Source organism: Chaetura pelagica, unplaced genomic scaffold (genome assembly GCF_000747805.2).
Source record: "Chaetura pelagica isolate M959 unplaced genomic scaffold, ChaPel_1.0 scaffold1645, whole genome shotgun sequence".
NCBI lineage: Eukaryota > Metazoa > Chordata > Aves > Apodiformes > Apodidae > Chaetura > Chaetura pelagica.
In genome coordinates, this window is record NW_009953244.1 from 51,517 (window position 1) to 65,574 (window position 14,058).

The window sequence follows — 14,058 nt, forward strand, 5'->3', positions numbered from 1 at the left end:
GGGTGCAGGATATGTCATGCCTAAGGGATTTTTCCAGTGTTTCAGAGTGCTGCAAACATTGAGTTTGCTCTGAACAGTTCAAACAAGCAAAGAAGCAGAAAAAAAGAAGCATGACCCTTAATGTGTAATCTTACCTGGGTTTTGCTGAGTAAGAAATACTATTTAAAAAGAAAACAATTAAAAGCCAAGGAAATAAAGGAAGCCTAGAAGGAGTTCACCAACTTAAAGGAAGTATTGAAAATTATGGTTCTTGTCTGTAGCCTTGGGCAGCAGAAAGGGAAAGATGGAAAGTCATAACTGTCTTCTTGAGGAATAAATTTCAGTCAGCATAGGATAAATTAACCTTTAGCACTGTTTGTTCCAAAAATGCTCCTTGTCAAGAGGAGAGGCAAGGCTGAGAGGATTTCAGCACCTACTATGGTTGTTTCCAAGGGAACACCTAGAAGTGGGTAGGACATGTTTCTTCTCCCACGTGACCCATTTGAATGGAACAAGTTAGAAAATAGTTTCCGTTGGCACTGATTTTCTGTCTTTCACCCCTTTTTCAGTAATTTGCTTTGTTTGTCTTAAAGCTAAATACATTGCTAGTCCTCACGCAGCATAGTCCATATAGTCCTGAAAGTATCTATTTTAAAGATATCTAGCCATTCTCATAACAAATTCACTCTTTTATTACCTGTGCAGACAGCAATTTCTTTAATGCGCTTTTCCGTTTTTCCGGATATTATCAAAAGAGAAAAATGTGTTCAGAACCTTGGCATAGAAAGTGAAATTCCTGAGGCTGAGCAGTTAAACCAAGAAATTCACAGTTATTTAATACCTAGGGAAATCCTTATCATTGGTATCAAAGAGTTAAAGTCTAGTCTTTTGATTCCAAACAACTAATTTATTGCCATTGAGGTTGGACCTTAGGAAATAAATGCAGTGCTGTGATGTGGTGTGGAACTCTGTACTTACTCTGTTTCAGGAGTAAGTCCAAACCACAGACCTGAAAAAGACAATGCTACTACAGTCAAATCTGGCTGAAGTTGTTTTCAGCATAACACAGAATAAATGATATGTTTGGCACAATACAGTGAGTGTGAGTAATATGGCTGGACTCCATTCTAATTGAAAAGAGGAGCCATGTCTTATGTGGCTTACCCTTCACTAGTCATTGAAAGTAGATTCCTTTAAATCAAACAGTTTCTCTTTTTTCATGACATTTCCTTTTCCTCTCTAATTTCTTCCTTCTCCTAAAAAAACCCCAATAATTCAGAACCTCCAAGGAAAACTTACTTCTGAATTTAAATAGTCTCCTACACTGAAAAGAAAAAACAAGCCAAAATGCAATCCAAAACTAGTTTAAGCAACAGTATCAAAAACTGCTCTTTATTAACTCTTACAAGAGGACACAATATGTGTAGTACTTAGTGTTGGCACAGAATGTTAAGCTCCTAGAAAGCTGCTAAATACCAGCCCACCGAAGCTTGTTAATGTGGAGGAAAATGTAAATAATTTTGGACATCTAGGACAGACTTGCAGTTTGAATGTATAATTAGAACTGAACAAATAATTTGACACTCAGGTAGTACGTTTGTACAATTATTAGAAAGCCAAAAACCCAAGGGGAAAAAAGGCAATAAAGCATTTTCTAAGCAGAAATTGATTTGAATTATTTTTCCAATATGTATAAAATGACTTTGAATTGTGATTTCTGTTCCTTCCATAGGTCTCTCTAAAAGTTATGTACCAGCATGCATGCAAGTTAAATAACAGACTGCATTATGCAGAATCAAAGAATCATGTGTATAGGTCACTATAATTGTCTTCCTACTTTTAATTTTTGTTCCATGCGAGTTCATCTGAGCTTGCTTTTCTGTGTTTCTATTTGATTTCAATCCATACCAAATTTTCTTGGAGTCCTTTATTGTTTCCACTGAAAATTCTTCAGTAAACACAAATCTTTGTAGTCCTTTCATGTAGCTTTTTCTGCAGAACAAATGAGGCTTCCCTAGTGCTCTATTTCTTTGACTTTTTACTCTCTAAAGTGTATAATGTAGGGGACACTGAGCCACCATTTCAGTTCATTTACTTCTGACTAGAGATCAGAGTCCAGTATACTGATGTTCATATCAAATTACCCTCTTTAATTTAATTTTCTTAATGCTGACAATTTTTTTGTGTTTCTTAGTTTCCAGTGTTATGGGGTGAGACAGGAGATTTTCCAAGAAAAAAAAACATAGAAACTTAGCCCTGTGTTGAGTTAAAAACTGTAGCAAGATGCAAGGTACACCTTAGCTTTTTTTCACTTTGAAGTCTGTGGTCTATGAAGAAAGTCTGGTTTAGAGCAAATCTCATTCCAGAAGTGTCTGCAGCTCCATGACAAACTTAGAGGAACTAAATGAGATTCGAGATGAGAAGATACAATTATTGAAAACCTGTCTAGAGGATTCATTGGCAATAAGCACCACAGTTGGGCATCTAACTAATGTGCCTAAGCTAGGAACCTAGTTTCCTTCATAAAGTCAGTGGAGAGTAAGAGGCTTTCTCAGGTTGATGCTTGTTTAAAATGGTCTTTTTAGGGAACCTTCCAGTCATTGCAGCCTATGTAAAAAGACCCAGAACCATTACCTTCCAAGCGTTAAGTGCCTGATTTTTTTTATTCCTTGAAGTCCTAGATACTGCAGAAATGGCACAAAAGCCAGCACAATTTCCAAGCTGACCTCTCATAAATAATTGCTCAGAAGCTGTTCTTTGCAGGGTAGATATGAGAATGAGTAAGACTTACTGCTTAAAAACAGTGCAATGGAGGGGAGATATATTTAGACTCATAAGCAGGATGGAATATGAGGATTCCTTTGGGTGGGTGTTATCAGGAGCTACCCATTGCCTACAGAACACTTTGAGAGGGTTAAGAAAAAAGCTGTGGAAAATACAGTTCAAGTAAAATGAAGTTAGACTTCTTGTATACACTAGTGGAACGTTTTGTAAGTCTTGTGAGAATAACATTTATTCCAGTCTTCCCTTTTAACTTTTTAATTAAGTCAGCTACCGAATAACTTTATATTGTATTTACAATACCTTCAAATGTGAAAAATTCCAGATATGATAAATTACAGACAGAGCCAGTCACTTCCAAACTGAGAGTAAATTAAATACTTAACTTTAAATTACATTTTTAGGTAAGTGCAATATAATTTTTGCTAAATTGAGTCTAGCATTAATTTCTAAATTAGCCTATACTAGGCTAATTAATTAACTGTTTAACTAAGAGGATTTTAGCATCTTTGCATACATTTTGCTTTCTAAAGCATGGACAGACAAAAAGAAAACTTGTAATGACTCTTCAGAACTTCAGATGGGGGAAAAAGGAACCGTCCTTTTCTGTGTACATTTATTTAATTTTAAAAGTCTCATTATTATTGTTCTGTTTCAAATGCATTCAGTTATCCAAGACTGTTAAATTATATATGTGATGGAATCTCATTCAAACACACTGAAGTATATGAAAATGCAAAAAAGTCACATTCAACAAGAGGTACTCTGTATTTATAGGGATGTAATGTTACAACTTCAGTGCTACCAGACAAGACTAGACAAAAAGAATTTTAAAAATACCATTCTAATTAAATGAGTCCCTTGATGCTGATCACTGTTGGTGTTTTGGCCTTGCTCTTGACTTTTTAACACCGAGAGGTATTTCTCGTGGCTGCAGCTAAGAGCTTTAAGCCCAGCTCTGCTCATGATCAGCTAACACCTGTTACAGTGAAAAGCTATTTTAGTTGTACAGTCCCAGGATTAGTTTTATAGACCAAAATAAACCCTTGTCATACAGTTGAGTGAATAGCTTTAGACTTTGGAAAAATTAATAATGAATGTGTGGTCTAAACCTACTGAAATGTATAGGGAAGGATAAAGCAGTACTGGAAAATGCCACTTTGCACATGCTGCTGTCTCAGCCAGTGCAGGAAAGAGCAACTCCTCTGTCACTTCTGTGCTTTCAGGACTTCTGTCTGTGTCTCTGGTTTACCTGACAGTCAGACACAATTTGTTTAAAAAGAAGGTAGCATTTAAATAATTACAATTTAAAGAGAACTTTAAAAAACAAACTGGAAGTGTTCATATGATTGATTATTTAATGTGTTATCTTGATGTAGCAACTCATTAAAATAAATGAGAGACCTAATTAAGAAAAATACGGAGCTTCTGCTAATTCATGTCATACAGGCTCAAGCATGGCACAATTTTTTGTTTTCTTGTTACATTGCAAAGGCCTTGGCTTAATATGCTAAAGGTGCTGTGCAGAATTTATATCAGATGCTGTTAGGCAAGAAAAACGTTAAGACCTAACCAAGTAATAACACCTTTTCCCCATGCAGCACTGAAAAAGAAGCACTAACATAGGACTTGGAATATTGCCTGAAACAGAATTAATTTGAAGTGTTTAATACAATTTGTGGTGTTTGTGAATAAAATGCAAATTATACCTTTCTTGATAGTTTTGCCCTATGACCATTTGAGCAGGTAGTAGTCTGTAACTCCAAAGACTTTGCATGTTGTTGGGTTTCCTTTTTTTAAAAAATAAATTACAGTTGTCAAAGCCATATAGAAAAAGATGTAGTGAATTGCTAGCTAAAATTACTGTCTCTTTAATAGAAAAAAACCCAGAAATTTTGAAAACAATTGTTTTTATGTTGATGTATATACACATTTAATTTGCAGAATAAGTTGGTCATGTTTAAATTTTTTCAATCCAAATCACCCTTGGACTGACTTTAAGTGTAGGATTACTTTCAGTGTTTAGTGAAAGTGTGAAATGGAACAGATGGGTCGAGCTGTATACAGCACAGATTCTGGTAATTGTTGAAACATAACAACAGGGCCTTCGATGTTTGTTTGATTTATGTGCAATTATTTTGACCTTGAGGAGGAGAGATGTACTGGGAGTAGAATACACACTGATGTAAATATTCCCTCTTTAAATAAAAAAGAAGAGCAAGCCATCTACTTATCTGTTGAGTACTCCATGCTAGGAACTAGACTGGCTGGATAAATTACAGACTTTCTTTTCTTCCCTGCCTTTCTACCTGCTAACCACTAAAGATACCTATTGTCATAAGGTTTATGGAAGCCTTGCATTCTCAAGGTATGAAAATACTATTTTTCGTGTTTGTGTCTGTTATCTTGTTCATGTTGCTTTCCTGGACATAATTAAGACAAATAGGATTAGAATTTGTCAAATTGTAACAAGAATAATCTAGAATGAAATCTTAATGTATTTTTTTTTTTTTCCTTGTTGGGCCTTAGAAAATACGAAGGTGTTCATACTTAAAATGTGACTGGAGAATATACTGCCTTACACCTTCTAATAGCTTGTGCCTAAACAATCCTAGTATTTCTAGAGATTAACAGCTTAATTATCTGAAGGTCTGGTGTCTTGAACAGATGCCCAAAATGTGTTTTTTCATATTAGTAGGTCTTATCCAACTGTTGATACATGCAGTCAAATATTAAATATTTCTTGCCAATAATACTTCAGAAGGTGAGGAATTTATAGGTGCTCAAATTGCTACTCTGATTGGTGGTATAAACTCGCAAAATTAGTATTTGGGAATGTTGTCTGCTGTGCCAGTGGTTACAGATGACAGAAGCTGCAATAAGAAGATGGTTTGAAATAAGTTTCTTCAGCATCCTTTTTGTTCCCAAGTCAAGCATTGTTGTTTGTTCTAAACTGTCATGTAGTCATAATGTTTTATATTAATCAAAGATTGTACTGCAGAATCCATTAGTATATCTTCTCATGTACAAGCAGTGAAGTCAGTGTGCTTGAATTTTACACAGTCTGTATTTAGTTTTTCTTTTTCCCAGATGTTTTACTCTAGCCTACAGTTTCATTAATCCAGTCTAGATTTAGCTTCAGTTGATAGTATAAAGCTCTGGAACTTAAAAGAAAATTATTTATTATCTGGAATATGTGGAGCTTTTGGGTAGAAGATTAAAACTTGAATAATAGTTATGCATGCTTGTTCTGAAATTATTCTTTACAGCCCTTGAGTGTAAACATTTATGCCCTTTATGCTTGTATTATTTTGTATCTGTGGTGTTTTAAACATTACACTAAGACAGTGAAATCAGGCAGGCAGTGGAAAGGTGAGCATTTCGGTTCTTGCAAGGGATGGAGCTCAATACAAGTGTAAAATTACAGGTGTTTCTTAGCTGAAAAATAGGCCTGTTTCTATGCAGATGCAGTGCTTTTTAAATATTGATAAAACTGTGAGAGATTTTAGATTTTTCTTCTGTAATTGTACAGCAGGTATACCTTACATTTTGTTTTATTAATACCTTTAAAAAGCAGGATTGTTACTCAAGATAAGACTGTCTTGCTCCTGCAGGGGAGTGAAACGTAATTATCTCTGCCTCTCTTACACCCTCTCCACTTCCCCTCCCTCCCCATATGACTTCGTACACACGTTATACACATCTCAAACACAGTGATTGTTTAAATCACTGCCTAAACAGTGATGCAAAGGGTGTACTGAGGCAGAGGAGAGGCTTTTCTGAGCTGCTGGTTCTCTTGCAGAGCTACATGTGATGGACACAGGCTTTGTGCCGTGCTCTGCTTGTGCCAGTTACTAAGGTGAACCAGAGTGAGTGACCAGATACTCTGCTGCTGGACAAGGGCTGTAACTGGACCTGAACATATCTTTAGAACATTATTAGTCAAGCTCTTCTCTTGAGAGATGTTGTGGTCATTTGAAAAATAAAAAGTAGTATCTACCATCATGTAGCAGAGAAAAAAATTCCCTTTAAATAAAAAATGACAGAATACCAATATTGGAGAAAATGGGGGTATAGGTAAACTTTCTCACAAAAGACGTTTCTGAGCTAAAGTGAGCATTGTTCAAGTGTTTGCCCTAACAATCCCTTAATTTTACTTTTTAGCAGGCACCTGAAATGGCCAAAAAAGAGTAAGTTCAGAAACCAAGGTCCTACTAGGAATGCTTGCTTGTGTCTTGCAGTATAGGGTTTATCTTATGATCAAAGAGTAATAGGTTGTAGACTGAACTTCCTGTGTTGAGACAGGAGAGAAATGAACTCTCAGAACCAGGATTTGGACCAGTTAACAGATCTACTGATCATAATCAGTTTGTAAAAGGGCACTTTCACTATACTGAACATGGAATGTTGTGATTACATTGTTCTAATACTTCCAGCTCCATAGCATGTAGAAGATGGTATAGAAGCCTTTGGGTACTTCCTCACATAATGCTGAGGAGAAGTCATGAAAGAATCAGTGCAGAAATTGTTGGTCACAAGATGGAGGATCAGCTGATGTTGAAGCATTAGGTGGCTGTAAACACATTCGTACTGCTTTCATTTATGCTTTCATTTGCTGTCGCATCTCTTTCCATTGTAGTTTTTCTTGGAGAGTGTTTGTTTCAGCTTGTTTCTTTCTGCGTCCCTTCCTGTGAAAACACTAGAGAAAGAAAAAAACATATTACAATATGGCAAAAATTTGTCAGGCATTTTGTACAAACCACCAGCAAAGTGTATTTCTTAATGCTTTGGGAAATCTGTGAGAGGAAAGAATAAAACCACTAGGGCTTTTTCTCCAGTCTGCAAAAATCTACAGACAAACTTATTTTCTCTGAGAAGCTGGAAAATATTTGTAGTGTCAATAAAATTAGCAAGGAAGTTTTCCTGCTGTCTCTGTTTTCAAAGTGAATATCTAACAGAAAAATGGTATAGTGTGTCTGAAATCATACTGGAAAGAATCCAGGCAGTCTGTACATTATTAAAGGATATCAAAGTTCTATTGGCTACATATCTCCTATTGGATTTTCCTAAAAATCAATGGTTGGAGACTAGCACCAAGTTCTTGGCATCAGGGCAGGGCATTCCAAGAAAACCTACCATGTCTGTTGGAAAGCTTTTTACCTGTATTATTCTATATTCCCTATACATCTACTACACATAAAAAATTCTTCCTGTTATTCTCAGGTCATGACAAATTGTAAATTCATTAATATTCTTCAGATGCTTAGCAATTCCCACCTATTTATTATGGAGGTGCTGCTAATGCTGTTAATGTAGGAAATAGGCACACCTTGCATAAAAAAACCAGAGAACTGGTTTTCTTCAGCCTTAAGAAATAGGATCCCTGCTTCTCTCTCCCAACTGTCCAGTTTGCAGCTGTGGAGAAAGCTGAACCAGACTGATCAGGATCAAATTATTTATTTTCCTTCCATTCTGAGTAGCCATTTTAGTTTGTGCAGTTTGGTGTATGCACCATTTAGGTACATGTACCTAAATGGAAAATAAGTTTTGATGGCTGCCTTTTGTATTAAAAATAGATGAAGGTAATCTGCACAACTTTCAAGTAATCAAATAAGTACTCTAACCATACATTTGACTTTCAGAATACGAAACAGCATTAATACTTGAGAACACTGTTAAAAACTTAACTGTCTTCAGTGTATTTTAAAATGAAATAATAAAAAAAAATGTTATTTTTCTCTCCAGTGCTTGCTCTCTCAGCCAAAGTTCTGGGCCATTCAGACATCAGCCTTACTCCTGCGGACCAAGCTTGAGAAAGGAAGTACTCGCAGAATGGAAAGGGCAATGAAGCAGACTCAGGTAAGACTTCTCAGCTGTCTTATTATAAATAGGATTCTTTATGTAAATCAAATGGAATCAGGCAGGAGTTGGGAGCTTCTGCAGTTCTTTGCAAACTGTATGGTGAGGTTATTCTCTAATTATGTCTCTAAATTAGATGCATAAACCACAAATGCTTTTATGTCTGTCAGTCTTGAGATAAACTCTTATATGTACAAGTAAAAAATGCTCACTTGCTTTCAAAAACATTACCATTTTAGGAAGATTAAAGTTAAAATCTAGGATTTTTTACCTCTAGTTTTGGACTTCCAGTCAAAGGAGTTTTTTAGGTAGAAGTTCATGAATGCAAAGATGCTACTGCTAAAATTTTACAATAGGTTTTCCTCAAGTAAATCAGCTGCAGAAAACACTGAAACTTGTAAATGGTCATTGGTATTGTGAGAAAGAACACATTTGTGAATAAAGAAGCAGTTTGGATTTACCTTTTTGATTTGGTACATAGTGACTATTATTTTTATTGCAAGTTTGAGACAGCAATTAAATGATCTTGCTCAAAACAAAGAGAAGACCAGTTTTCAAATTTAAAAAAATAAATCTAAAATTCTGAAATGTGACAGTGAATAGGATTTATTTGAAAAATAAATTTTTCAAAGCAGGTATCTGTAGGCTAGAAAAGACTTTTTTTCCTTCATATGGAGTTTTGTTAGCCATTTACCATCTTTATGCTGTTAAGTTTTGTCACACATGAGCAGCAGGCATTTCTAGATGTCCATAAGGCAACAGTCCTGCTGATTGAAACAGCCAGGAATGTAAAAAATTTAGGATTATGGTGCTGTGTAATTAAATCCTGAAAAGCTGATGTTTCATTTAAAATCACTATTTATGCATGGATCTTTGAAGAAGTACAGCTTGATGTGCTGCTACATTTTTCTTTTGCTGAGGAGGACATAGAGTTGCTATACTGGAATTTCCTGGGGTCAGTAGTAGAGTGTCAAGGAAGCTAGGATTCCAAGTCTGGGAAATATAGCATCTGACTGCATTTGGGAAGTGATCTCAGGATTTTTGATGCCCTAAGCCATAAAACAGTTGGAGCGTCTCCAACATTTTTGTCTAGCTTGATTAAACCTGAGTACTGGAAATTGTTCTGCTATGTAGTTTGACAGTGTCATGATGGAAATCTTCATGAAGGGGTTATCGTTGCAAGTACATTTATCTGACTTCACTGTGTGTTGCAATTGCAGTAATGCGAAGGATTTGATCAGTATTCACTGTGACATTTTGGGAGGTGACCTCACAGTAGACACAGAATCTGTGGTTTAAAATATTATCTGTTATCTTCGTATGTCTATGGTTTTTTTTCATTGAGTTTTTTAGATGATTGAATATAATGACAGATTTGTGTTGATTTGATATGCTATCAAGCTCAGTTTCCAAAAATAGTCAAAGCTGTTTAAGGATTGAGATGTGCTAACTTAATCAAATAACTTGAATAACTTTCCATTTAAGGATTCCATTCTTGAGTTCCATCAGATCAGAATTTTTCAATATCATTATTTTGAACAGTTCTAAGACTGAATCAGAATAGGGTGTAGAAGGAATCACTTACAGGGTGAATAGTACTATTTTAATTCATAACACAAAGCTTTTTGATATATCATCTTCATTAAGGTGCTAAAGAGTTAGCGAGTTCTGCAACTGTTTTTCAATAGAAAATGGATTTCAAAGCCATAGAATTTTCATACAATTGTGGTTTTTTGGGGTTTGTTTGGTTTTCCTTTTACGTTTTCATGTTTACTAGTTCAGATTGCTGAAGAAAGATTAGATACTGAAGATTAAGGGAGGAGGTAGGTTTAAATATTATTAGATACCCCCCATTGTTTGCAGTATCACATTTTTAAAGTCATCATAAAAATTCTTGTAAGACAGCTTGAATAATAATTGGTAATCTAAATCCTCTAAGTAACTTACTTTCGGGTCATCTGAAGAGTGCATGAGTCATCATAGGTTCTGACTTATTGATGCTGAAACTCTTCTGTTCTCTTCTGCTGTAAGTCTCCTTCCTTTCCCCATTTCCATCCTTACCTGCTTCTAGGCTGGGTCTGCAAGTCCTTTTAACTTGCTGATAAGCATCTTTTTAGATTAGTATCACTGGGCAAGCATATACTGCTTTTCAGCCCCAAAGCAAGCCAGAATACGTGGCTGACTTATCAAAGAAAATGGTGGGGAGGTTTTTTTTTGTGGGCCTGGCTATGTTTCTTTAACTTATTTAATTATTTGTAAAATAACTGCAGCTATTTTTTTAAATAAGGGTATGTTGGTTGAATTTAGCTGCCACGCTCCAAGTATTAAATATATCCCTACTTTATGGTAAACAGTTTTTATGACAGTATTTTGTAAGTTGTTTGTTTTTTTTTGTTGGTTTGTTGTTTTTGTTCTTTTTTTCCAATAGGAAAGCTTCAAAATGGAAATAGAAATTATTATTATTATCTCAGTTTTCTGATTACTTTAAAAATCTGAACTGCAGATATTGTAGTCTTTGGAACAGTTTTTAAATGATCATGCTGAGTACTTTGGAATGTACTTCAGCTAGTAGCTAACTGGAAGTGAGGAGAAGAGTTTTATTTATTTATTTATTTATTTATTTATTTACCAAGGTTTTCTGGATGCTACTGCTTGTTTCTGTCCAGTTTTTGCCTAGCTGAGGTTTGGGTCCACAAAAATAAGGTTAAAGATTTCTTAAAGCTAGTACCTTTTTTCAGCCATTTTTCTAAGAAAAGGCAACAGCATTTGAGAGCTGAGACAGTTATTTTACATTCCACTAGAATATTTAATAATGACCAGTAGAACCTATATTGAAGTTTGGATCGAGATGCTGCCAACCAAAATGTGTCTTTGGATACAGTATGATTTTTTAAGGTTGGGTGTTTTTTCCATATGCGTGTAGATGAGGGTGGGTGAGAAGCACAAGGGTGGAAAGCATGAAAAGAGGGAGAGGGAGAAAACAGAAAGAAAAAGGAATAGTTTTTGATAAATAGCTCTCCACATAACCAGAAATATTCCATATCTGCATCAGTTTTGGGATCTTCACCTACCTTCTAATGTAAGAAAGTAATTCAGAAACTATTAATCGTGGAAAATGGATTGGAATAAGCTGTTAAACCACAAATTACTGCTGAGAGTGCAGCCAAGTCAAGGTCAAGTAAGAGGATGGGGGAGATAAAAAGAAATCTGGAGTTGCCTAGGAGCTATTAAAAAAAAAATAAAAATAAAAAAAATAAAAGAGAAGAACAAAACATGAAAACAGACCAATTTAGAGTATCTAAACGGTAGCATCCTACTATAGTTTCTTGATATATAAAAAAGTGATCTTTTCCATTTCAGTGGATTTAAAAATATTTTTAAGAAAGAAGCAAAATGAATTTAAATGCCATGCTTAGTACAAAGGATGGTGGCGTAGAAGTGAGACCATTGTTACTGCTGGATTGCGCCGTCAGCGAAAGAGGCGAAGCTGCCATGTGCCTGGTAAAGCAGTAGCCTGGCTTCAGCTTATCCTACAGTGCCTGGTTACAGCTACTTCCTGCAGCTTGGTCTGGGTGGTTACACTGGCTACCTCTATGCTTGCAGCTTCTATCAGCTGCAGCTGGGGATAGCATGCCTGGGAGCTAATTGCCTGATTTTCCTAACATGCCATACAACTTCTGCCGAATTTCCTACAGTTCTCCCTTGCTTGCTTTTCTTGGCAGCAAAGGCATTTGCCTATAAGGGGGAGAGAAGTGTGTCTTGAAAAGTTTTTTTTTAGTAAGACTTCAGGAGAGCTGGGAGCGTACTCGCAGTATTATAGGCCAATCATTATGTCTCAGATTTAAAGGTCACATGAGATCTTGTTTTATATCCTTAGTCATACGCAGATGTATGTGGTTGGGAATTCTGTGTCAACTGCCTTGTATTTTTCACTTAAGTAATACTTCAGATCATAATTTTCTCCAGCAACTCATGTTTTTCTGTGTGTAAGAAAATAATGATTATTTGTTTGTTTGTTTAAATTGTTCTTACTGTAGAAGCATGTTAGCTGACTCCTTTCAAATCTGAAGAATTGATGTACACCTTTCGAAAGAAAAGGCTGGTATAGCTCTAACAGAACTGGTGTCTTGAGCTTTATGAGCCTGAATGCAGCTTTGCTATTTTGTAATTTTCACATTGATGGTCTTTAAATGATTATGCAATCAAGTAATATCATTAATCATAGAAACATATCCTTTCTGTTTTCAAAACTAATCTGTCACCTCCTTGCCAGCTTGCTCCCTGTACTTTGCTTTATTTGGCAATTGTTCTATACTGGGTGAGTTCAACATTTAAGGGAAGAGTTCAAAAAGGGAGAGGGGAGCAATCTTCCTCCCACTGGGCTGATGTCGAGGTTTGAGGCCAACAGTTTTTTCCTGCTTCTTTTGCTTCTCAAGTCATATATCTTTCTGATCAAGCCTTTTGAGACCATGGTTGAAGCAATATAGAGACTTTTAGTATGACCAAGGGAATGCCAGCACTTGTCTGTTCAGCTCAACTATTAGAAAACTGTACTAGGAGTTCCTATCCCTACTTTTTAACCCCATTACATTAAATAAGATTTTAATAGTTGCTTTCAGTTGTGTATGGAATGGATGATAGGAGAAAGAAGGAGAAAAATTATTGCTAATGAATTTATTTCACATGAAGTTGAAAGCTTTAACAGAAAGTTACTGCAATCTGTGAGATGCACTGGTGAACTGAGTTAAATCAACTCAATTCTTTCAGGAGCATAAGTGGAACACTGACCTCTTCTATCGTGTAGAGATCCTACATTGATATCCCAATAGTTCTCAACTGCTATGAGTTGTATTGATTATTAGAACACATATTCCAAAAAGTGTTAAAAAAAAGAAGAAAAACCAGGTATCTTATAAAACTTTTCCTTAATGAATTCTGTGCAGGACCACAAAGTCTCCAGAACACTAGAAATAAAACTCATTACTTCAGAAAGCAATCACAAGAGTGAGTGACCTCCTGGTGATACTTACGATTTCAGTCTCAAGACACGTATTTCCAGAGCATATTTAATTTTGCTTAAGCAGATGACAGATTTGACAGAAGTTGTTACATGACACAAATGATTCTGGGGATACACTAAATTTATTGGCACATTTCAAAGTAATTAATGTGATGGTGTTTGCCTCCCTCTGTTTTTCTTTCACTATGCTATTATGTTTTTTGTTGGGGGGGAGGAATCAGACACCCAGTCTGCCAATAGTTATTCAGGAATAACTGAAATGTTTTTGTACTGCTGGTGAAAAAGACAATATTTAATAAGTATAATTTTCCAGGTAATGATTTCTGCCTAGAAGTTTTCGACTGCACTGTTGTACTTGCCAGTTCACATCAGTGCTATTAGCTGATGTGGGGAAAAGAATTAAACCTTTCTTTCTGTGC

The 14,058-nt window shown here is 35.7% G+C and overlaps 1 protein-coding gene across 1 annotated transcript in view; it reads left to right on the forward strand.

Moving 5' to 3' along the window:
• The window catches only part of LOC104388937 (tetratricopeptide repeat protein 27-like), a gene marked incomplete at both ends in the record, with an annotated part of 57,107 nt that extends 48,488 nt beyond the window's left edge, over nt 1-8,619 (forward strand). Inside the window, one exon of the mRNA XM_009997868.1 lies at nt 8,506-8,619. Coding sequence (XP_009996170.1) covers nt 8,506-8,619 — 114 coding nt within the window. The remainder of the gene's footprint in view (nt 1-8,505) is intronic.
• Between the last annotated feature and the right edge of the window lie 5,439 nt (nt 8,620-14,058).